We start from the raw sequence: 24,635 nt of genomic DNA, 5'->3' as shown, positions 1-24,635 counted from the left end.
TAGCCCAGGTGACAACATGGGCTTGCCGTTGTCATTTGAAGAGTGTGTGTGGGTGGGGAGCAGTCTTGTAGGACTGAGACCTTAACCTGTGGAATCTGATGTTCTCTCCAGATAAATTCTGATACTAATAGAATTAAATTGAATTTTAGGACACCCGGCTGGTGGAGAATTGCTTGTTGGTGTGGCAACCCCCCCTGCCCCACCATCACCACACACACACACACACACACACACACACACACACACACACACACACACAATGTTGATATTGGGTCCCAAACCCATATGATACCAATGAATGCCATGATGGTAACAGTCAATCCTAGCTTTCCTCTGCTGCTTAAGGGAGCCAGTAGCTGGATTTATCATTCCTTTCCTGCTTGATGAAAATTGTCCAAACGTGTGATTCTGTTCCTCCAGTTGCTATAAGCCCTCATCAGGTCACCTGTTGCAGCTCCTACAGTAACATGCATCCCTTTGAGTAAATGCAATGAATTAGAAAGGGGGTTGAGATTATTACTTTTGCTTTTTTTTTTTTGCAAAACCAAACGAGGAAAAAAGAACTCCATAAGCTTTTGAATGGTGTTTTCTCAAACTTTATGGCACATAAAAGTAACAAGAGGACTTGTTGAAAGAGAGTCTAAGGCCCACCCCTAGAGATTCTCATTCCAGAGACCTGAGTTGGGGCTTAATAATTTGCATTTCTAACACGATACTAGTTGATTCTGATATCAGTTCCAGGGCCATATTTTGAAAAGTGCTGGTGTTAGAAGGGAAAGAATAGTTAAATATTAATATCCTGATTTAAATCTTTAGTAAATGGGCCAAAAGGAGTACATTGCCTTAAACAAACAAACAAAACAAAAAAAACTAACTCACAATCTAGTGAGAGAGGCAGAAAGTGAAAAGGAGAATGACAACAAATTAGAAGGAAAAAAAGCCACTATAAGAGTATGTACAAAACACTGTAGAAATAAATTTCTGGGCCCAATACGGAGCTACTCCTGCTCTAGATGCCAGGTCAGCAAACTGAAACTCAGATAACTCTTAGGTCTCTGTAAATGTTTTGCTTGACCAAAAATGCAGCATATTTAGTCTGCCAATCCCCAAATACTAAGCCAACGAAGTCTGGGCCTTCTCACTCCCAAACAAGGTTAATAGTGTGATTATAGACACCCAGGTGTTTTCTATTTGTCTCATCCTTGTTTCTTATTCTTTATCTTATGGAAGCTCTTGTTTTCTGCCCCTTTGACAGATCTAAAGGAGACTGTCCACTTCATGAAGTGTTAAAGTTTGTATCATTTTCATTGTCTTCTTTGTTTTTTTTTTCGTTTTTTTTTTTTTTTTTACCTCTTTTTGGCAATAAGGTACACTGTAAAACACCACAAAATCCCCAACCCAGTGGCACATCTGCCTAAAGTATTAATTTGGCTTCATGAGATCCAAGATATAGCTAAAGTTTCAGAGAATTGAGCATACCACATCAAAGCATACCTGCTTATTTTAGGTCTAAGAACTGAGGTTCTTACGAAATCTTCCTAAGACAACCTAGAATTACAATGGCCTAGAATTATCATGGAGAACATTCCAATTAAATATGCACTTGAAAGCAAGGGTTCTCATTTAACAAAAAATGGAATACCTATTTTAATCGAAATACATAATCCTCCAAAAGCCTTCAAAATTCCAAAATAGTTTTACCGGAAGATTCATTGCAAAAGCCTACTAAAAAATTTAACGACACAAGTAGTACCTAAAACAGAAGACAGTAAGACTGACTTGTCTTCTATTCTATTTTCCTTTACCTGAGTACACACTAATCCTCTATCTCAATTGCCTTTCCACTTTGAAAAGACCACAAGACTGTAAATAAAGATCACTAAGTTAGTTATCTGGCAGCTGAAAGAGCTCTAAAGCCAGAAATCTAAAACACCTGGGCCTCCCCCAATGTACCCTCCTAAGCATCTATCAGCAAAACACTGGCCCAGAAATCCACTTGTTATTTGCTCCCAACTGGAACATTGGTAAAAAAAAAAAAAAAAAAAAAGATTGCCCTCAAAGGTTTTGTCAAATTCTTCCACATCAACTCAAAGCCTGCCTTATCTACCTTCAAAGGAGGGCCCCTCCCAGAGTTGATGAGACTCTCAAGGATTCTCCATTAAACTATTATCAATTATTCCCTTAAACAGCCAAGAGGAAACTAAAATTAAAATTAATGGAAAGCCTTGCCACATTCTGGTCGATACCTGGGCTACACTCCACTCTGGAGCCTGCAGATGTGACTGTAGGAAAACCGGCAAAAGCCAAAGAAGTCAGAATTCTTACCGGAGTCAGCTCTCCTGGATGTCTGTAGTGCCCGCTTGACAGAGGAAGGTAAAATTTCAAGTGGTCCCTTTCTTTCCAAATCTTGACTCACTGGTTGTCGATCTAAACAGCGACTGCTTTCTGGCACAACACGTTGCCTTCACTGGAAACACCTTTTCTGTCTGGGTCTTCCGCCCATGAATTTAGCATCTTTTCCATCTTAACTAAGCACTTATCAGCCTCAATGGTCATAACTTGTGCAGTTTGAGATGCGACACTAAAACTAGTACAAATTTCTTTTTCCTTCATCACAATTTCACAGACAGATTTGTTCTTACTGCAGCTCTTACCAACCTCAGCATGCAATTGTTTTCTTTCCTTATTAAGCCAAGAACTTTCACCTTTTTACTCACTTTATGGCTTTGTGACCATTATTAAGTAAAATAAAGGTTACTTGAACACAAGCACTGTGACAACTCAACAAGCAATCTGATAACCTAGACAGCTACTACGTGGGGAGTACGTACAACGTAGAGACGTAGAGACGGGATTCACATCCCGGGCAGGACTGAGACTCGCGAGACTTCATCACACTACTCAGAATGGCATGCAATTTAAAACTGATGAATTGTTTATTTCTGGAATTTTCCATTTAATATTTTCAGACCGCAGTTGACCACAGATAAACTTCAGAAAGCAAAATCACAAATAAGGGGGCTACTACTATATCCTTATTCTAGTATTTAAGCTTTGGGGATTACCTGTATTAAATGTTTGCTGACTCATTTACTCTCCTTACCATGACAGCTGAACTTTTGTTATTCAGGGGGGAAAAAAAAAAAGAATTTGTGAGCACTAGGCAGAGTTTTTAGTTAGCAATATGATCAAAGACTTAAACTTGTCTTTATCCTGGATCTTAGCAAGGCCGAAAACAAAACAAAAAAACACCAGAATATTTTTATGACATTCACTTAAAAACCTCTTTGAGACCCTAAAATGTTTTATCAGATTAAATTATATCCAATCTCAATTTGGTGGCTGTATATTCAAAAAATATTAAGCACTGAGTACTCGGCATAGTTTTAAGTGGAGCTGTGTTCTGGCAGGATAGACCAGATATATATATAGATACTTATCTATATATATATATGTCATTTGTGATAAACATTATAAAGAAAATAAAGCAGGATAAGAAATAATCAGTGATGGAGCAGGGGAGCTTTCTTTCCATTTCTCCAGAAGTCTCAAGCTCATTTGTATCTCAGGACTTTTGCAAATGAAGTTTCCCATTTGGATCCCCTTCTTCTTCCTTCAATTCTCCCTTTTGCTTGGTTACCTCTCACTATTCTTCAGAGCTCAGCCCCAAATCACTTCCTGAAGAAAGCCTTCTCTGGCCCCCTGGAAGACAGCAAGTTCAGGATTCCGCTTAGTCACAGGTTCTTCGTTGTACAGAATGCACTGATGGCACGTGTATGAACTTGTTTAATGCCTTCGTTCCTTCCAGACCATAAGCTCACAAAAGCAGAAGCTGTGTCTTCTTCACTGCTGAATCTTTAGAACCTTGTACTTTGCAGAGTAGGTACCAAACAAATAAATGTTGGCTGACTAAGTTTCAGTATACCAGAATATTCAATTAAACATAAGTCCCCTTCTTAAGCCTGTTTACAAAATACTGTGATTAATCTTGTAGCCCATTGAAATAATTTTGGCAATTTTTTCTATAGCAAGATTAATTTCGTAATGAAAGATAAATGTTTCATTTGATTACAGATGTCATTACTAGCTAATGATGTCACTATCATTTCATTTTAACAATCTTCATTACTCTTGGAGACTTGTGCTGACTGAACTACAATTTAAAATGAGTAATTTTTTATTTGTAAAAGATTGAGTCATAAATAAGCAGAATCAACCCATGCTTTTATTTTCATTGCATATAAAAATTTCATATGAAGGTATTGATGTACAGTACTATCCCCATGGGCTGTAAGAGAGGCTAAGAAACCACTAAAAGAATCGTCATTTTTAATGCTCACACACAATTTATCACTCTGAAAACATTATCTAAAGAAATAAAATTAAAAACTAAAATCAATAAGGATGTTTTTATAATTATAGTGTCCCCTTTGTACTGTTTAAAACAAAAGTAATCAAATTCCTTTGGGCCAGGGCTGCTAAAATCTACAGTTTGTGTCAAAAAATAAAACAAAATAATAGGAGGCTCATTTTTCCTAGTAAAAGAATCTCTCCTTCCACTTAATCGTGTTTTCTGAGGGCTGGGCAACAGTAAAAGGTATCCACAACATTCACTGGGAATTTCTCATAGCTTTCGGGAGCTGTCCATTGAGCGATTTTAAAATTCTATTGCAATGTAAGTTCTAAAATTCTGTAATAATACAAGTTTTGCAGTAACAAATTCTAGAGAATGGTGACTCTTTTATGCTATGTGAGTTGGCATCATATAAAACTTTGTGTCTACATATGGACTTAACATACAAAAAAATGTTTTGATTGATCTTAGTTGAAGAAAAAGTCTAGGATTAAAAAATGACCTTTTTCACATTCTATATTCTCTTAACATGACAGGAAGTTGATGAATAAAAGACTAACCAACACATGTGACCTATGGCTCCAGTTTCAAATCAAGGTCATTTGCCTATGTGCTCTAGAAGCCAAAAATACTCTTTGTAATGACTGGACAAGACATTTTCCCGGTGGTGTTGGAAGTAGAAAATAACTAACTCAAGTACCTCTTGATCAACCGATGGGGAAAACAATCATCATATATGCAATGCTGCTATGTGGCAAGAAATACTTAAGAGCTTGTATTTCAAAAAGGTCTCAGAATCTTCCAGAGGTTGTCTGTGGTTTTTTAAAATCTAGCTATTGCCAGAAAACCAATCGATTTGAAGCTCAGATGTAAAATGCCCAGCCCTAGCCCCACCATTACCTTACTTTCAAATGCAGCGAAACAGAAGAAAATATTGGTTAAAGTTAAGGCACAGCCCTGGGACCAAAGACCTGCAGCTATGTTTTTTAAATTTATATATCTTTATGTATTTTATAGTTTTCTTGAATCTTCCATAAACAAGCTCTAAGGTGACAAGACTATATTACAGGAGAAAAGAAAATGTACAAGGAGTATGTATACACACCATTCATTCTCTCACCAAGAGTTTCCAAATATATCAACACCATCCCATCATGGGGTGATGTTTTAATAAGAACTGATAATTTACAATTAACATTACAGTATGTACATTACAATAAATACATGGTTGTAAACAGACAAACAAGACTGTATTACAGGTAAGGTCATTTGGTGAGAAAAAAAAATGCATGGCACGAAAAATAAATAATGCATTCAAAAATTATCATAAAGCTTTCTGTGAAATCCATTTCATTCAAGTTTTCTTCCTTATCTGCAATTTGTTCTATCTACATTATTTTTTTTTTGTGAATTTTAAGTGACATAAAAGAAAATAAAGTTAAAACAGCATTATTATGTTTAGTAACTTGCAAGCTGAAATGTATTAGTTTTATGCAAACTTGGACATTTTTTTTCCCCATACAGTACCCAGATATTGCATTTTCTTATGGCATTTCAGGAAATGTAAAGTCACTTGTAAAAGGATGTTTTAAAGCAGTGTATAATTCTGAAGCACACTTGGGCAAGAGAGAAGGAGAGAGAGAAAGGTGAAAGAAGGGAGAGGATAAACAGATTGTACAGTGCATTAGTCCCTGTCTCTTGCATATTATGCATTTTCTACAATTTGATTGTCCATCGGTGGGTATCTTTACAACATGTGAACCATTCAGAACCAACAGATTAAAAAAAAAAAAGCCTCTCTTTTTTAGTGCAGTTATAAACCCTTTCAGGCCTGGATTTGTTTGTGACATATTGCTGCTTAAAAAATTTTTTTGTCATTATTAAGATTCTAGGCACTCTGTGAGGGAAATACCAAGTATAAGGGAAAAGTGAGAATGAGAATATTTTGGAAAGGAATAAACCTTGATTGCCTTTTCTTCTAGACCTCTATTAGGAATAAATAAAATCAAAACAGAAACGAGATTCCAAGTGTTCTTGTGAAACCGCTTGCCCATACATAGAACTATATTTGAAAGATAGTTATCTTTCCCTGACTTTTACAGGTGAGGAGGATGGAAATCTGGTAATTAACTAGTTAAGTCCTATTCTGCTCCGTGCAAAAGATCAGAGCTACATCACTTTCCTATCAAAGGTTCTAAGCATCAGTGGATATCAGGGCATTAAAATAGAAATTATCTTCAGCTTGGGTCATTTCTCTGGCTGATGACTTAGTTACTAGTCCCCAGAGAGCTCCCTGTGACATCCTAAATATAACTCTTTCTCAGGGTTACACTTTTTCTTAACTGTTTTATTTATTTTCCATTTGGTCAGATACCCCTTTTAGTCTTTATGTCAATTCTTGAATATCAATATGAAAAATGATTATTTGGGCTCCAAACTCTTCATAGAGGACGTAAACACTTTATTAAGAGCTGAAATGGGAGGAAAGTCCAAACTAAATAAATGCCCCCAACATGCCAACTGAAGGTTAAATACTGGGAATTAATCTCTAAAACTGTAATATAGTTCTCAGTACTAAATCCAGCCAAGAGTGATCTCTATTTTTTTCCTCCACCCAGTATCTTAGGATGGCATTGTATTGCCAAACCTCTGGTGCCAGTGGCATCATCAACTTCCTCTCCTCAGTGTATTTATTTAAAGTTCTCTTCTATAAGACATGCTTATGAACCAATGATAACTGATAAAGCAATTCCTATATGTTTCGCCTTAAGGAAGGGTAGTTGCTATACTTGAAATCACTTCTCAAGAATATTCCTCATATAGTTCTTAATCCATGGTGAAATCATAGAAACCAATGAGCATCAGTTGTACTGGTGTTGGTTAATATATTCTAATATTGTTAAAAATGCCTACCTAGCTGTTAATTTTTTTTCTGTAAATCAAGAGTAAAAGCTAGTCATTATATATGACCTTGCTGTAGAAATGAATGCTAACTCTAACCTGACTACCTGTTTCTTTTCATCAATCAAAATGGCGATGATATATTTGACAAGACCCTATCTAGTGAATGTGGACAGAGGTTCAAACACACGCTAAATAATAAAGCAGCACAAAGGAAAAAGTTTTTCTTACTATAACTGACCATGGAAATAATAAAAATGAGCATGACACGTGTGGGTTATTACAAAGACATGCACTTGTGAAATGAGGGTCTATTGACATAGCAAAAAGTTATCAGAAGACACTAAGTAGGAAAATATCTAAAAAAGACTGACCATTTTAGCTACTGGGTATTTATATATCTCTCACTTGCTTCAGACGACACCAGCTGATTGTTGAGTGTCCATGAGGCTTAAGACACATTAGACAGAATGCACATCAAAGTATTACTGAACAAATATTCACTTTGTACACTATGAAGAAAAATGTCAGTGGAGAGCAACTCTGCTTTTCTGAAAAGAGTGAAACAAAATGCAAAGTAAACGAAGACCTACAAAAAGTTTCCTGCAACATAAAATTAGTTTTTGTTTTAAAATATGGAAGTCATTGGTATATAAAACAATGAATCACTACAAATCAGTTAATTGCTGTGAACTATAAGGTGCAAGTAAAATTCGTAAATTAGATTTATCCAGTGTAGCACAGATTTGTACTGAAAACTTGCAAGTTACTCCTTAGAAAAAAACCAGTGGCAGATGAAGTTCTGAACATAGTTTTTTAAATATAATACCTCGATACATTTAATAATAAAAGTAAGCTCTACAAAAAATCTGTTTTACATATCATACAAAATGTAGAGGCCAGTGTAGCTCACTGAACCACACTATTCAGTCATGTATCAGGAAGACTTGAAATTAGAAAATTATGCAATTTCTGTGGCTCATCTTCCTTCCGGTAACAGATTTATGCTGTTTCTTGTTCCTGACCCATTTGTTGTTTCATCCCTTAGTTCACCCTATCTGTGTAATGCCTTCTTTCTGCTGAAAATATTGCAAACAACTAAAACAAAAGAAACCCCAAATCATACCAACTTTTGGGCTGCCTTGATGAGCCACACTTTCTTGAAAACACTTTGGAGTTGACTTTCTTGCTTTGTCAGCTCCACCAAGCTGAAATCTTGTTAAAATGCTGTTCGTGAAGATGTCCCCCTTGTTCTGATGACATGGAGGTGAAAAAACTGGTTACAATATTCCTGAGCGCCAGACTGAGTAGTCAAGGTCAGTTTTGTTCAACAAACGTCCTGGCAGATGACAGCGAGGTGTGACCATGGTTGTGGCATGTGACATGCACTTTGGAAACAATTTTTCTACTTAAAAAAAAAAAAAGAAGGCGTGAAAGTCTTTTGCACTGTTACGTGTCAGGAGAACAATCATCTATTACACAGGCTTCGGGCTGGCTTTCCTCTTCTTCCCCTACTGCCTCTTCTTCGACCTGGTCATCAAGTGGAATCTCAGTAGACTCTGAGTCTTGAGTACAAAGAGTCTTCGAGTCGCTGCAGCTAGTGTCTTCTTCCACCTGACTTCCACTGTCCTTTTCGGTGTCGGACTCGCCATCTTCCTCTAAAGTTAATTCAAACTGGAACTTCTCGGTTTGACCCTGTCGGCCCTCCTCCTGGTCATCAGGTGCTGGGGAGGGGCTCTGAGGAATTGTGCTCTGGTACCATTCACGATTGTCCTCCAAAGTGTCCAAAATGTCCTGGGCATCAGGATGTACAAGGTCTGCCCATGTCTCCCAGAGAGGATGAACAATATAGTCTATGAAGCCCACCTAGTTAAAAAGAAATCTAATTTGAGTACAGGAGTTAAAACAAAGAAATCATAATAAAGGTTAACTAGATTCCACATTATCTAATTTATATGAATATATATTTTTTACATTAAACATAAAATATGACAAGGTCCACAAATATAACATTGAACAGAAGACAACTAACCTTAGTTTTGTAAAACAGTCACTATTTTAGGCAATGGACCATATGAAAGCATTATTACTTAGCTTGTGAAAATCAGCCTCCAGTACTTAGCTGAAGACCATGTTTGCAACATAAAAACTTTACAGTTGTTTAGATGGTAGGGCTTGGCTTGAGGCTTGGATTTTTATTTTAGAATAGCCAATGTATAGGTGATTCTAAATAACTGAAATAATGGCATACTCCATATAAATTCATATAACTGAATTCAAATATGAAATCAGATAAATATTTCTATGCCAATGAATATACTATGTTAATTTAGTCATAATGAATGAGTGTGATGCTATAAGAACACATAAATAACTATACAAATATGAATCATGAGGTTTTGGCTTATAAACACTAATGTGAAATTGAGATTGAAAAAATAAAGTACTAGTTTAAAAAAAAACACAAAAATGCTGTGTGATGTGGATAAAAAGTGATCAAATGTTTAAGTTGTAGTTTTATTCTCTCTGAAAGCTTTATGCTTAGTGCATCACCTGTGATTTTTCCACAGATGCATTGTGCTTGTCACACATGGGGCTTATTTCCATGCCCCGCTCCCTCTCGCGGTCTCCTTGGCGGAAGAACTCCTCCATTATGCGGTCTGTCCACTGGCGGTACAGCTGGAGAGGCTTTGTTGGGTTGCTCAGGTCTGCACAATGCACCATATTCTGGAGGACCTAAAACAGATAAATGCTTTCTCTATTTAGCACCTGCTTTTTTTTTTTTTTTACTAGAAATTCACATCGAATGACTGTGACACTTAAAAATACATGTAGTGAAAGATTCATTCCAAACAGCTCAACCATGATGTGTCTATGTGTGGTTCACACTTGTATAAATAGTCCCAAATTATGCCACCTCTACTGCATCTAAATATCAAGAAAAACTGTTTATGTGCACAGTTAAATTCAGAGCTGCTTAAGAAGCTGGTTTTGTGGGATGTTAGAGTTTTTTTGTTTGTTTGTTTTAACACATATGCAAATGCAAAGAAGAATAGGATTTTGTCTGGTTAATTCTCAAGATTAAGAATCTGGATCAAAATCCTGCTTATAATTACTAAAATAATAAGGTAGGAGAAAGGAGACATCTTATGAAAGCCACACACCCAGACACATGTGAAAATTCAAGTAATGCTTTACCTGAATCCTATCAGAATAATTATCAAGAAGAAGAACTCCAGAACTTGTCACTTTCTTAGTTTCCACCATAGTTTTCAAATCAGCCAGTAGATTCATGTGTTTCGACATGTCTGTTGCAAGTACCTTAAAGACAGAGTATTTTATTAAGTAAAAAAAGTCCAGAGGAGAAAAGTTGTAATTTGCAAATTAAAATATTAGGCAGAATGTGAAGGAAAAAAAATGGAAAACCACTATGTCATCTAATAGCAGTCCTTGGAAATTCTTTACTACTTCTTGGGGCAGTCTTTTCCTTTTTGCTGTCAAGTTTTCTGAAAGCTCAGATATACATTTGCATTATGCAGAATGTTAGGCACTGGGAACCACTTCCGTGGTGAAAAGAAGGGATGGCATCTCCACAGATAAGATATCATCACGTATTTTTTCCATTCCTTGGACTAGAAAGTGGTTACAAGACTATGATAAAATGATTCAAGGTTGCTCATAGAATCCTTCAGAAGCAGAATATTCTGGGTAATTTTTTGCTTATCCAAAACAGATAATTCTTATCTTTGTATATTCAAAGCTTAACAGAATAACTATTTGATAGTGAGAGATCTTCCTGTGTCTCATAACATTGTGAATAATATGCATAGAGAAAATATGCATAGAGTAAAGTTATGGACGTTTCTAAATGTCATTGTCTATCGATGGGGATTTTTTCCTCCCACTTTTCGAATGGAAAAAGTCCATTTGAGCTATGGACAGCACCTTTGTTTTTGTTAGCCAACTTCCTCTGCTCTCACCATATCAGAGGAGTTCAGAAAATAAAACTAGAATGATGAGGTTAAAGCTGTCATTATTTTCAACTTCAAACTGCTAGAAGGAGAAAACCTATTACAGAACATCACTGACAGCAGCAGGGGCAGCTTCTCAAACATTAGGTGCTGGGGAGGGGCATTAGGTTTTACAATACACAGTTCCTTGTACCTAATTTTTATTTTCATTAAAAAAAAAACAGTTTGCATCATCATTCTCTTTTTTTGCTTTCATCAGCTACTTACGATGTCAATGACCATTTTCCTTAATGACTGTCTTTGCTTTTTGGTCAAATTCTGAAAAATGTCACAGTTTTCTTCCTGAAGCAACTTAAAGCCCACGGCCAAATGATGGTTTTCCAAGACAGAAGAATCGTTGTACATCAAGGCAAGTTCAGAGTCTGGAAAGAAAGACAAGAGACAAGAAGATTGGCAAAGCCATTTATTCCATGTTTATCTTACTCTTCATACTCTGAGATATGTTAGGTTTAGGATGTAATTTCCCCTAAATATCTCTGCAGTCCTTACCATTACATGACAACGCCTAGGAGAGAATGTACTTGTTAATACAGGGATCTTGGGAGTAAATTCCAATGCTATTGACATGTGGCAAGGCAGTTTGCCCTGTGGGCCTCAGCTTTCTCTTTTTTAATGTGAAAGAAGAATTGGACCAGATCATCCTTAATCTCCCTTCCAGATGTGGGTAGCTCTATAAACTCAGCAATATATGACATTATTCTTAACATTTATGACACGCCCAGAGCATAAGATATTGTATTCCTGTCAACCATGCACCACCTACCCAGCATTTTATATAATGTAAAGATTATGTGACTTAGAATTATTTGTACTCAGAAAGGGTACAAGGACAGTCTGGAACACACAAACAATATTAGATTTGCTCATGCCACTCTTACTTATTTCTGTCCACAGTATAGCTTTGGAAGTTGAAGCTTTATTCATTTTTCCATTTCCTCTTCCAAGTATCGTGCAGTCATTTTATACACATATATTGCCCTTCCCACCCGCATGTCAGGGCTTCACGCAGAGGTAAATGTCAGGCCGCCTGCATAACTCCACACTTTAGATTCTGCTGCTCTCTTACAACTGCCTGGGACCTGTGTATTTTAGGCAGTGAGAGATCCTGCCTCCTTACTAGTTCTTGTAAATAGCAGACCCTGATCTATACGATAGTCATTAAGAAAAAAAAAAAAATCGACTGGCGCTTTAATCTGTTTCCACTTAAGTCATTGTAAAGACTAAAAGTGCATGTGTTTGATCTTTTTACTGACTAATGCACAGAAAATATATTTGAAAATATATATTTTCTAAGATGGAAATATCCAATGACTATTTTAAAGGAGCTACGGAGAAGAAGAAAGGTTCAAGACATATTTCCACTGTGAAATCCTATGATTTTTATCAGTAGTATAGAAATAGGAATTTACACATCTAAATTTTTGCTCCCAAACTACAGGAACAGAGATGTCTATAGTACCCAGGCAGTGGGTATGTATGGTATTATTATCTTTTTAGATTTATTTTTTGATAAAGCAATAGTGTTCATTTTTTAGAAAGCCAGTATCTGGTCAAGGTGACTTTTAAATAGTCTATAATAGCCTCTGATTATGAACATTAGCTATAGACGGTTAAATAAATAGAAATAAAACATTTTAAACTACAAAGTATGTTAGCACACAATATTATTGTTTCTATAGCAGAATCATATTAAATTACATATAATGAAAAGGAAGCATAATGTTTTCTGATTGGAGAAATAATGCCTAATTAATCAAATTAGGGTTGCTTCTAAGGGAGCAAATATGCATGTAATAAGGGAAATGAACAGAAGAACTGACTCGGGCTTGCTTTACAAACACTGAATTAGTTTACATGGCATGTGAAGAAAGACAAAAGAAATTGAGGCTACTGAGACTGCAGAAAAGATGAGGAGCTGTGGCCTGACAGAAGAGGTATGTGGTATGAACACTGTTGACAACGAATCTGAATTTACTCAACCTCAGGATGGCCTTCCATGTGGAGGACTGTCCAGGAGCCCTGGCCACACCTGCCTAGAAAAGCACTTAGCTCCTGACATTCAGGAGGCATCCAGACTGTCCAGAGAGGCCATGAAATGACTCTGTGTTGGACAGGTAGGTCTCTACTGCCTCTCAAATATCTGGAGCTGTTACAAAAAGGTGGTGGTGACTGCTGATTTTTAAATGAATGAATGTTAGCATTTAAGCAACCCCGAGGGTAGACATTTAATTTTCTACTCTTCTTTACGACTAAAGGTATATGGTCCTATCGAAACAGGAGGTAAGATTCTGCAGTTCCTGAGTAGATTTTCTTCCATGTGGACTTCTTGAAGGTTCTAGAATAATCAGAAAGTTCCCTTCAAACTTTACTAGAAGGCAAAGTAGCACAGAGGAAGAGAGAAGCTAGTTTATAAAACATTTTTGTTGAAACCCCCTCATCTTCCAACACACAGTATGAGTCATCTCTTCCATAAAGCCTTTCTTGATTATCACAGGTAGAATTGCTCAGTTTCTCCTGTAAACTCCTATATACTTTGTATTACACATTTAGCATTTATCACATTTCAACTTATTTGTCATTATATCTGTACAAGTCTTAATGGTCCCTCCCAAAGACCTCCCAAGCCACTAAGAGACTTAAGCATAGAAAAATAAAAGTTATTAATTTAATATGCTTGGTTATCTGATTTCTCCTGGGCACTTCTGAACAAAACATTTCTCTCTGAAGTGGGGAATTGAAGTGGTACTTTTAACTTAATATCTTGGTACCAACGACAAAGAATTAAACTGTCTGGCTCACTCCCTCAGTTTATTCACTCTGTGACCTAGATGTGCATGACTTTTCTTCATAAAACTTAGTGTCATTTGATGTCACACATTCACGTTATAGTCTCTCTTTTCCACCACAAGTCAAGCTCGTCAGAGCCAGAGCTTTGTCTTGTGTACTCACGTATTCCCAGTGCCTGGAATAATTTTTTGTTAAATAAAATAATGATCCCTGCAGTTATTCCTATATAACCACATTTGACAAAAATGAATTTACCTTTATTTTGAAAGTGTTTATACATAAAAATAACATTCTCTATATAATCCACAAATGATGCTTTAAAGTTAAATGCCTTTTTTTTTTATGATAAATACCCTCCAGCACGCTATATTCAAAACTTTATGATGCTATTTATATTTTATGGATTTATTTGCATTTATTGTCCTCCCCAAAAGACTTCTATAGCTTCCCACTTGGAATTTTAACTTCCTTAAATCTTATTCAGATTACTCATATCCCTAATTCACTTATAAAAGTTTAACCAACTCTGCCAGGTAGAAATGATCTGTTTTCAAAATCTCCAGCATGTTTACAATGAGTATATGTTTCATTAGTATCAAATCATTTGGCATCTAAAACTAACACAAGTGGAATAATTAATAGAATCTACCATCAAACCTAAGAAGCAGAGGTATATCTGGACTCAGAATCAGCCAGGTGAGCTTTAGTACCTCTGTCCCAAAGCAAGCCATTCAACCTCATGATGCCTCTGTAGCTTCCTTAAAATAGGGCAGGTGACCTCTCAAACATGGGTTTATAGATTTGATGATTAGAGTCTTTAGGATTTCTTATTACAAAAAGCACAGACTCAACCTTCGACTTCTGACAAGTTGGGAGCACCAGCTTCAGGGTAAGAGCTACGAGTATGCTAGTCTGAGCTGCGGAAGCTCAATTAATCCATGAAAGAAACAGAAAACATAAACTTAATGTCTATAAAAAAAGAGTTTACCGCAAACTAAAATTTTGATGAAGTATTTCACAAAGCTATTTATTATTTAGAAGGACTTCGTTATAGCACGAAGTTAAAACTTATTTGTGTTACTGGCTACTAAGCCTCTTCTATCTCCTAAAATAAAATGCTTGCTGGAGTGATCCTTAGTCAAAAGCTAACTAAGGCAGTAATTCTCATAATGCCCTGGGGCTCTGATCAACCCTGGGATACTTTAAGGTACCAAGTGATGATGCTGATTCATTCTCTCAGGAATACTGCAGCCTCATCACACCACACCCTCAATGAAACATTAGCAATCCAAAGCTGCTCTGGGAACTTAACCCCCGAGTGTCGCTGAGGTCTGGGAACTTAACCCCCCGAGTGTCGCTGAGGTCCCACGGAAAGGAGATCATTGTAACATTACTGAATAACAAAATATTCCAGAAGCAAGATTAGTTAGTTATCTTTCTACCTAGGGCAGGTCATTGGCAAAATGACCTTAAACAGATACTCTTGGGCACTGTCATTGTACTTATAATCCCCTGAAATGCTCCATCATTTTTCTCAGTGGGTCTCAAACTTTGGAGAACATCAGGTTTATGTACAGACTAAACTTAAATTTTAGACTCTACTGGTACCCTGATGCTCACTAGAGTCCCCCAGTGCCAATCTAAGCCCCTTTGCCCTTTGAGGGTCTACAAGAAAGAATAATAGAGATGGTCCTCATTTTTTTCTTAAAAAAATTATCAGAGAACTTCGATATAATCCTGAGACAGTTTTTATTTTTTTCTCCAATCTATTCATAAATCTAATGTTATAATAAGGGAATGTATAGTATTATATATAATATGAAGCAAATAAAACATACCAGTCTACATTTTGCTTTTATTAAAGAAAAAAATGCATACCTTTCTTAAAGGTAAAAAATATGACAAAATTTTTATGAATTTGTTAAAAATGTATAAAATAAGGGACACAGTAAGGGATGTATAACCATCGAAATAATAAATCAGGCTAGGCTAACAAAAGGTGCTAGTGTACATCATGCCATATGACCTTCCTGCTCTTCTAGGAAAGAACAGTCAATCCTCACCACTGACACAATGCAAACTCATGTAGCTGTGCCTAATGTGATTACTGTTTACGTGTTAATATTTAGTAATGCTTTCATGATTCCTGAAAGCACCCCATTATAGGTTTTTATAAGGTAGTTGGAACATAAAATGTTATCCTGTCCTATCTTGGATAAATAAGTTCATAAACCAAACTTCTAAAATGTACTTGGCTAACTACACACTTTAGGAAATCCATGACTTTTCAGATCCTCCTATATGAGTCACTGAAGTGCATTTCGTTATAGGGTAGCCCAGATACTATTAAAAAATATAAAAATAGATCTAAATATTCTAAAGCTCTAAGTTAAATTTCTCAAAGCAAGGCTACAATTAAATTCTCCTTTTAAATCTGGTTTCAGCAAAGTAAAGGAAATGAATATTGACTACAGAGAGACTACTTACTAGAGCTAGATTGTGATACGGCATGAGAAAGCTATTATCTACAGACTCATGGCAAAAAAACAAAACAAAACAAAACATTCTTAACAGATAAGAAGAAGAATTTAACAATTTAATAACTTCTCATTTTATTTTTTTTTGTATATAAAATTAAATTTATAACATTAATCTACTATGGTGGGAGGTAATAAAATAATAGGACATTTAAATCATTTACAAACTAACATCAAGTACCAAAGAAATAGAATTTCTGTAAAGCTAAAACCTCACAAAGGCACAGCTTAAGCACTACCTAGATAGTCCGTACAGAGGTGTTCTATGCAGCGATATGTCAGAGATGCCCCATATTAAGCAGTCTCTATAATCACTCTTTATATTTCCAAATTCAGCAATGACTTATTTGGTGAAATGTCACTCACCAGTGAAAAAAAAATTAATGGTTAAAAAGGTAAAGTTAAAAGAGGAGTTCCTGTTGCTCTCATTAAGAATTTTAAATAGGAAAGAATAGGGCTGGTTATAGTGGTGGAGGGGGCAATAGTTACAGCTTCTGAAGAGGATTAAATGAAAATCTACATAAAGTGAGGAAGGTTTAACAATAATTCTGAGAACATTTTCTTTCTTTCTTTTTTTTTCTTTCTTTCCTTCTCCTTCCTTCCTTCCTTCCTTCCTTCCTTCCTTCCTTCCTTCCTTCCTTCCTTCCTTCCTTCCTTCCTTCCTTCCTTCCTTTCCCTCCCTCCCTCCCTCCTTCCCTCCCTTCCTTCCTTCCTTTAATTTAAAATGTAGGAACGATATAACTACCTCAATCTTTGGAGAAATTTTTACTTTGATTACCGTTGCCTACTAAGACGGATATGTATTTTTTTCTACAGAAGTACTCAAATGCATGTTTTTCAAACATCATGGGATATAATGATAATTTTCAGAACTAAGCTACATTAACACACACTCTCATTAAATGAACATTTACCAATTTCAAAAGAATGTTATGGCTCTGGAAACAACCCCTGAGGTTATAAAGACCCTCATTCTAAAATGCAGAAAGAAAAAATATCCTCTGCAAAAATAAATTAACTCCACTTACTTGTATTGATCAGAAACTGATTGGACACACCAGGATGATCTACGTCATGTATTGCACTGGCAAAAATTGCTGCAAGAATTTCCAAATCTGTAAACACAGCCTGAAAAATCAAATACAGATAACATCACTATTCTATAACGACACAAATTAAAAATACAAACGAATGGAAAATTACTTCCTAGAATTTGATGGAAAACAAAATGAGGCTTCAAAATACACTATCATATTGTGTCAGGAAAAGAGTCTTTTAGATAATGAGTTACTCATGAATTTTCTAAGCGTAATCTTGGAAAAAAATGATTTTACCTAATCTCATTATAACTAATGCTCAAATCTTTTCTATTGGTTATATTTTTTAAATGCTACAAAAGGAATATCTCAAATTATTTAAAAAAAATAATAAACAATTATATTCTTTACTTTCATTCAAAACAAGCTTTTTCAAACTCAGCAGAATTGACATTTTGGGCCAGATAATCTTTGTTATGAAAGGCTGTTCTTTTGTGCATTGTAGGATTTTTAGCAGAATCCCTGGCCTTTACTCTTGAAATATCAGTAGCATGTACCTCGCCCCAGTTGTGACAGCCAAAACTATCTCCACATATTGCCAAATGTCCTTGGGGAGCGGGGGAAGAAAAGGAAGGAATAACTTCCAGATGAAAAACACTCACTCACAAATGGTGAGGTATTAACACAATTTTATAATGAAAACAATCTCAACTATAAAATATATTAACAAAAAAGAATCTTTCTCTAAATGATTAAAAAAATCAAGTTGTTTTAATAAACATTTAATGGAACAACTTCAGATTTGTTAAAGTAGTGCTTCTAATAAAGTCTATGAAAAATATCAATGCATTGCTTCTATTTTATAAAATAATCATCCTTTGAACTATAAATATAAAAGCCATCAAACTAAATTCTAAAAAATCTAAGCAAACTGAATAAGCCAGATGTGCTTCAGAGAATGTCCATTAGATCATTTCAATGAAGCAATGTCATAAACAGATGAATCCCTAAATTGTTGTTCAAGTTTCATAGACAAGATCATCAGAGACCCTACTATTTATTTACCACCACATTTTTTTTTCTTTATAACTCGACATACTTCCAATGAAGCCAGTTATTATCTGCATTGTATACCCTTTAATATAAAAGTTTGAGAACTTTAAGAGTGGAAAGTTAGTGTTCTCAAAGTTTAGAAATAAGTTTACCTCCAAAGCAGGTGTAGATAACAGCACATGTGTCGACTGAACAACATCTGCAGCATGAATATTGTTGTGATAGGCCACGTCAGCATGATAATGGTCTTCCAGGGTCATAAGGTATGTAATTAAAGTGTCTACTGGAATTTTAAATGTTTTTAATAAATCTCGTTCCTGTTGGAAAATAAATCCTTTTAATAGTTTATCCTTACATACAAAGATTTTTCATTGACTGTGCTAACAAATAAACAATAAAATCGCCCCAGAGTTGCCCCCAGAAATGGAACCAGCACCCTTATGATGTCTACTGATGAAAATGGAAACCTTTAGGAAGATCCAGACACTTCAGAGATAAAACCAGAGTTAAGTTGTCCTTCTGGAGCCCAACGGTGCTTAACCCAAAATGTATGGTATCAAGAACGAGCTGCCAGTTATAAAAACTGTCTGTGTCCCATGATCATGTAGCCAGCCTCAGTCCAGCACCACTGAATGAAACTCAACATACTTTCTAGGGCTGGAATCTGTCGTTCCAGTCCCAGGCTATCTACAGCCTCAACTTCTCATTTAAATCCTAACCCTGAGCTGGGACAAAAGCTCAATAAAGAGTGAGAAACCAATATATGGGGAAGAGAGCAGTACACAAAATAGTGAAGAAATTATATCCTAACATTAGTCAGGAGAGAGGCTTATTCATTTTTTAAAGTCAGCACTCCATTCTCTTTGTGTCAGGGTCATGTAGATGATTTTTAAACTATTTTAATGAATCAATTAAATTTTCCTATCATATTTTTTTCTTAAATGAAAAAAATAACAAAATTGGTTTATTTGTATTTTGCCCACACTTCAACCTTTCTATATCTTTATTTGTCCCTTGGTAAAGAAACAAACAAGAGAAAAAGTACAAAATACACAAAAGAGAGTGAGTAGTAAAAAAGATAAGATGCATGCGTAATTCACTGACTGGATAGTAAGTCACGAGATAAAGAAAGGTGATAGAACTTAACCACATTACCTGAAAGATAGTGTGCATGATAACAGTCAGAGGCCGGTTACCAGACAACTCAGCTATTCTGAAAACATGAAGACCCCATTTGTTCACCTCTTCTAGTTCCTGGGGTTAAAGAAAGATTTTTTAAAAATTATAAAAAGGAAATACAACGTGAAAAAATGAACGCAGTCATTTTAAAATTACTCATTTTAATAAAAAAGATTGTTAGATCTTTTTTTTAAAAGATTCATTTTGCACATAATGGATGCACATCAAAGTACAGGAAAACTTTAGGCAAATTCATTTTAATGTACTGAAAACTGAATAGAACTGCTTTACCTTATACCTTTGATAATACAACATATTTACATACTTTCAGTATTAATCTCAAAGCCTTTCTTATATCAAATCCATTCACAAAATCCTTTACTATTCTCCTAAAACCCAGAAGATAGATTCTAATACTTTAAAGAAAAAAAAAAATCAAATATAGATGCAAAAAAGTGAAGAACACATATCCCAGACCACTTGTCTAGAGATCTGCAAATTAATAAAACCCAAATAATTTAGAAAAAGCTGTATATAGTGCTTTCCCATCTTAAAAACAAAGAAACAAACAAATATCCCTACAAATTAATGAACTGGTTAATCTATTTAACAGAGAAGGAATCAAAATTCATTAAATGGCCTTGCTGCATATTCATGATCAGGATCCTTGAAATCATCTTACCTTGGCAAGGACGTCTTCTTGTTCAGTTTTAACCCCAAACCTCGGGATGCTTGAATTAGTCAAACTGGAGCTGTGCATCAACTTCTTGACCCCACTGATCTGAGACATTGGTCTTTTCTTTTTTTCCTTTTCCTTCTGAGTTGGAGAAGGAATTTCTACTTCATGTTGCTTATCTTAAAAATTTAGAAAACGTTATGCATTTACTATTAATTCTGTTTTTGTTTTTTAACCATAACATGTATAACTGGCCAGGTTTTAATTATTCATTATATGGTCTGGGAAATATTTCTAAATAAAGTTTCTTTTAGAGAAGTTAAGTATTTGCAACTTGATGTGGACTTAATTTCATACCCTTAAAACACAAAATTAAGTAAACAAATCCCACTGCAAAATAATTGACATTAAATGTATTCAGTGGTTACATCTTTGATAGAATGTTCTAATAATTTTTTGAAAGACTTATCATGATAGCAGATTTTTTGGAAAAAGCAAAACACATTGGTTGTTTCAATTGTTCATCAACTTTATTCCTATTCGAAGTTCACTTTAGTAGTTTCAAAATTGCTCTTGCCAACTAAGGACTCCAGTTTCAATACTAGTTTAAAATGGTAGAAACTTCACATTCAAATATAAAAGCAACAGTGTGTGAATCTAACAGCTTACTGAAATGGATCATACTGTGAGAGTATAAAAACAGCTTATCTAAATGAATTAGATTGCTTTTGCTATTTTACATTTTCTATACTATAGTGAGATAGGGGTTATGATGTAACACGGTTTTATGATGAGCACAGAGGATGTCCAATATTATCCGACAAGTGAATATGAGATTCACAAAAGCTAACTTGTCAAATAAAAGACACAAGGTGTCTCAGTACATTCATCCCTTATTTCAAGACAGTTAGCTCCTTGAACTCATCCTTGTTTACAGTGTATGTTCAATAAATACCTTTTTAGTGAATGTGCTAATTAGATATTCAACAACTTTGTTATGAAAGTCAAATCAAGGATATGTTTAAATTACTGATTTTGACTTATTTTCTTTCTGTGGATGGGGGTTGGGGTGGGAGTAGTGTTGTCCTAGCACATCACACTCTCAGCTATTATCATCAGCAAACTTCCCTTTAGCAGTTGTATCTATCTGCCTCCCAGTTTACCAGGCATGGTGTCTGTTAGACCATGGACTCACTGAGGGCAGGGACCACTTCTAAATTATCACTAAATATCTAGTGCCCAGCAATGGGTGGCACTTAGCAAGAATTTGTTAAATACATGTATAGAGATCTCTCTAAGAAATACATTTTACAGTTTAGTACTTTGGAAAAACTGGCAATATACAACTTTAATTCAGAAAATCCCTAAGGGCCTGAGTGAAGCTAAAAAATAAAATGTACTTTATCACCTTAGCTTCTAAAGCTTACGGGATCAATTTATTAATATGATGAATGAAAATAAGTTAAATTCCTAACACTTAATTGGTTTCTAAAATGAGCTGGTACCCCGATCCACCTCTAAAAACAAACAACTCAAAAGAAAAATTTAAAAATTGCACTTAATATTGTTATTCTCACCTAAGAATGTGTTCGATATATACTCTGACACTTGATTTCCAGACCGACTCATTTCAGAAAGATGGGTGAGCTCTCGATTAAGCATCCTTTTAAACTGGAAAACAGAAAAAAATAATAGAAGAAAATGTAAGTAAAATAGCATAAGCATACACTAATATACAGAAAAAAATGCCCAATTGTTTTTTTTTTTTTTTTGCTTTTAAAACTTATCATGAATATTGCTCCATTTCAGTACCCATCTAGTTTTGTTGTGATTGTTTTTGCTTTTTCTGTTTATATCACCATTACTATTTGTTTAATTTTAATTTTTATTATGGTGACATTAGTTAACAAAATACAGTAAGTTTCAGGTGTACAATTTACCAGTAAGGCATATATATATTTATAATGTGTGCTCACCTCTCGTAGTTAGATTTCTTTCTGTTACCACATATTTGACCCCTTTTACCACATCTGCGTCTACCTTTCCCCCTTCTCTCCCATCCCCTGGTAACCACTAGTCTATTTCTATGTCCCTGAGTCTCTGATTGTTTGTCCTGTTCATTCGTTGCTTTTAGGTTTATATCCCACATATAAGTGATATCATGCGGTTTTCAACTTTCTCTATCTGGCTTATTTCACTTAGCATGATTATCTTGAGTTCCATCCATGTTGTCTCAAATGGCAGTATTTCAAAATGCCCCCAAAGTTTTAAACTGTTTTGATTCTTTGATCAGTGCCATCCAATACTTCTGCAATGATAGAAAAGTCTATATCCTGTGCTGTCCATTACAGTGGCCACTAGCCTCATATGGCTATTACGCATTTAAAATGTGGCTAGTGCAAATGAGAAGCTGATTTTTGAATTTTATTTAATTAATTTTACTTAATTTAAATTTAGTGACATGTGGCCAGGGGTTACTATATTAGACCAAATAAACTTAGACACTCAAGGACATTAATTAAAGGAGGAAAGGGCATAAACAAATAAGGTGCATTATTAGTATTTTAAAAGGGAAAAAACTAATTTATAGGCATACAAAAGAACTGCCACACAATAAAACATGATATATTTTTATCAATTAATTTGTCATTAGCAGAAAAAATATGTATACTGGTCAGAGGTTAAAACGTCATCTTTTACTCCAAAGCAAAACTGAACAGATTTATTTGAGTGTTCTTCCAGAACTATGGAGAAATAAAATATTTGAAAAGGTACCATACAATGTTTCTTTTTAAAAAATTTTTCCAAGTAGGGATTATAAGATTTATTGGTTCTCAGTATTCACAGAATTACCAATCCATTTCCCCAATTTACATAAATACAAAACAGGTCAATTTTCAATACTCTACATCATTACTTCATAATTTATTTTGCTGATGGCATGGTACCTATTTCATCCAAAGAAATACTGGAACTCAGCTTCCACCACCTCATAGCATTCATTGTCAAAATTAGAATTCTTAGAGATGTTATGCTTTCCCATATATCAACTGCTTCTTAATGTGTCTTCCTCTGAGCCCCAAAATAGCCCAAATAGGTCTTTTAATATACCTTAATATTTCTTTTAACATACATAAATGATACTTTTTTTCTCTATAGGGAAAACTATTAATATTGATCCCCAAAGTCATATTTTACTCTAATATTTAGTAGCCTTTAAAATTTTGAATTTCACCACAAATCTTCATTTAAGTCTAGGGAAAAGATAGTAGTAACCTTATCATTTATTAATGTTTAAAATGTAATTCTAACTCACTATTTAATTAATTAGAATTTTTAAAATCGTACTTCTCTGCGTAATTCACACCAATGTGTTCTAACTCAAGATAATTTAGCAAATTACTTCCAAAGTCAATCTTATTGACTAGATTAGGTATAAGAATTTATCACCACAAAGCACCGAGGAAGATTAATAAAAACATTTTGATAGACTATTAGAAAAAAGTAATGCATATTAGTATTATCCTGAAGCCAAAACTAAAGATTGTATTGGCCATAATCAATACAAATTCTTCTGGTTGTTAAATTATATGTCCAGGAAACACATTTTCATACTCAGGAATACAAAATTCACTTCCTTTGTTCATGTACTTTTTTATAATTTGTCTCTGATCGTAAAAGCATATGTGATATAGAAATGGAGAAAGCTCAAGAATAAATGAGAAATCATTATACCTCCAATCACTCATAGAGAACCATAATTAGCTATATTTCCTTGTATGCATTTTTTTTTACATTTATATGGATGTATATTTTAAAAATTGGGATCATACAGAATATATCATGGATTACTGCTAATTTTCATTTAGCATTAAATATTATGCTCCACTGTGGAAAAAATAAATTTTGAGACCTTCTAGGAACACTCATGAAGATATTTATAATGTCTTCAAAACATTTTCTATTCATTTTTCATAAAGTTATATTTCCTTGAGTAAGTTATAGGCTATCAACTGATTAAATGACCTAATAGAAAGTATCGTGTATTTGTAAAGCTCAGAATATAGCAGGTGCTCAACA

At 34.8% G+C, this 24,635-nt stretch overlaps 1 protein-coding gene across 20 annotated transcripts in view; it reads right to left on the bottom strand.

Annotated features, from left to right (window-relative positions):
- Positions 1-526: 526 nt before the first annotated feature.
- The window catches only part of PDE4D (phosphodiesterase 4D), a 1,194,235-nt gene continuing 1,170,126 nt past the window's right edge, over positions 527-24,635 (bottom strand). For all 20 annotated transcript variants that reach the window (XM_036226231.1, XM_036226235.1, XM_036226239.1 and 17 more), the window contains 9 exons: positions 22,133-22,226; positions 20,562-20,734; positions 19,856-19,954; positions 18,853-19,017; positions 17,639-17,738; positions 11,494-11,648; positions 10,454-10,576; positions 9,809-9,991; positions 527-9,121 (listed from right to left, as the gene is read on the bottom strand). In XM_036226231.1, coding sequence (XP_036082124.1) covers positions 8,705-9,121; positions 9,809-9,991; positions 10,454-10,576; positions 11,494-11,648; positions 17,639-17,738; positions 18,853-19,017; positions 19,856-19,954; positions 20,562-20,734; positions 22,133-22,226 — 1,509 coding nt within the window. In that variant the 3' untranslated portion in view covers positions 527-8,704. The remainder of the gene's footprint in view (positions 9,122-9,808; positions 9,992-10,453; positions 10,577-11,493; positions 11,649-17,638; positions 17,739-18,852; positions 19,018-19,855; positions 19,955-20,561; positions 20,735-22,132; positions 22,227-24,635) is intronic.

This window comes from Rousettus aegyptiacus, unplaced genomic scaffold, assembly GCF_014176215.1.
Source record: "Rousettus aegyptiacus isolate mRouAeg1 unplaced genomic scaffold, mRouAeg1.p scaffold_m13_p_8, whole genome shotgun sequence".
Lineage (NCBI taxonomy): Eukaryota > Metazoa > Chordata > Mammalia > Chiroptera > Pteropodidae > Rousettus > Rousettus aegyptiacus.
This window is presented reverse-complemented; position numbering and strand designations above follow the sequence as displayed.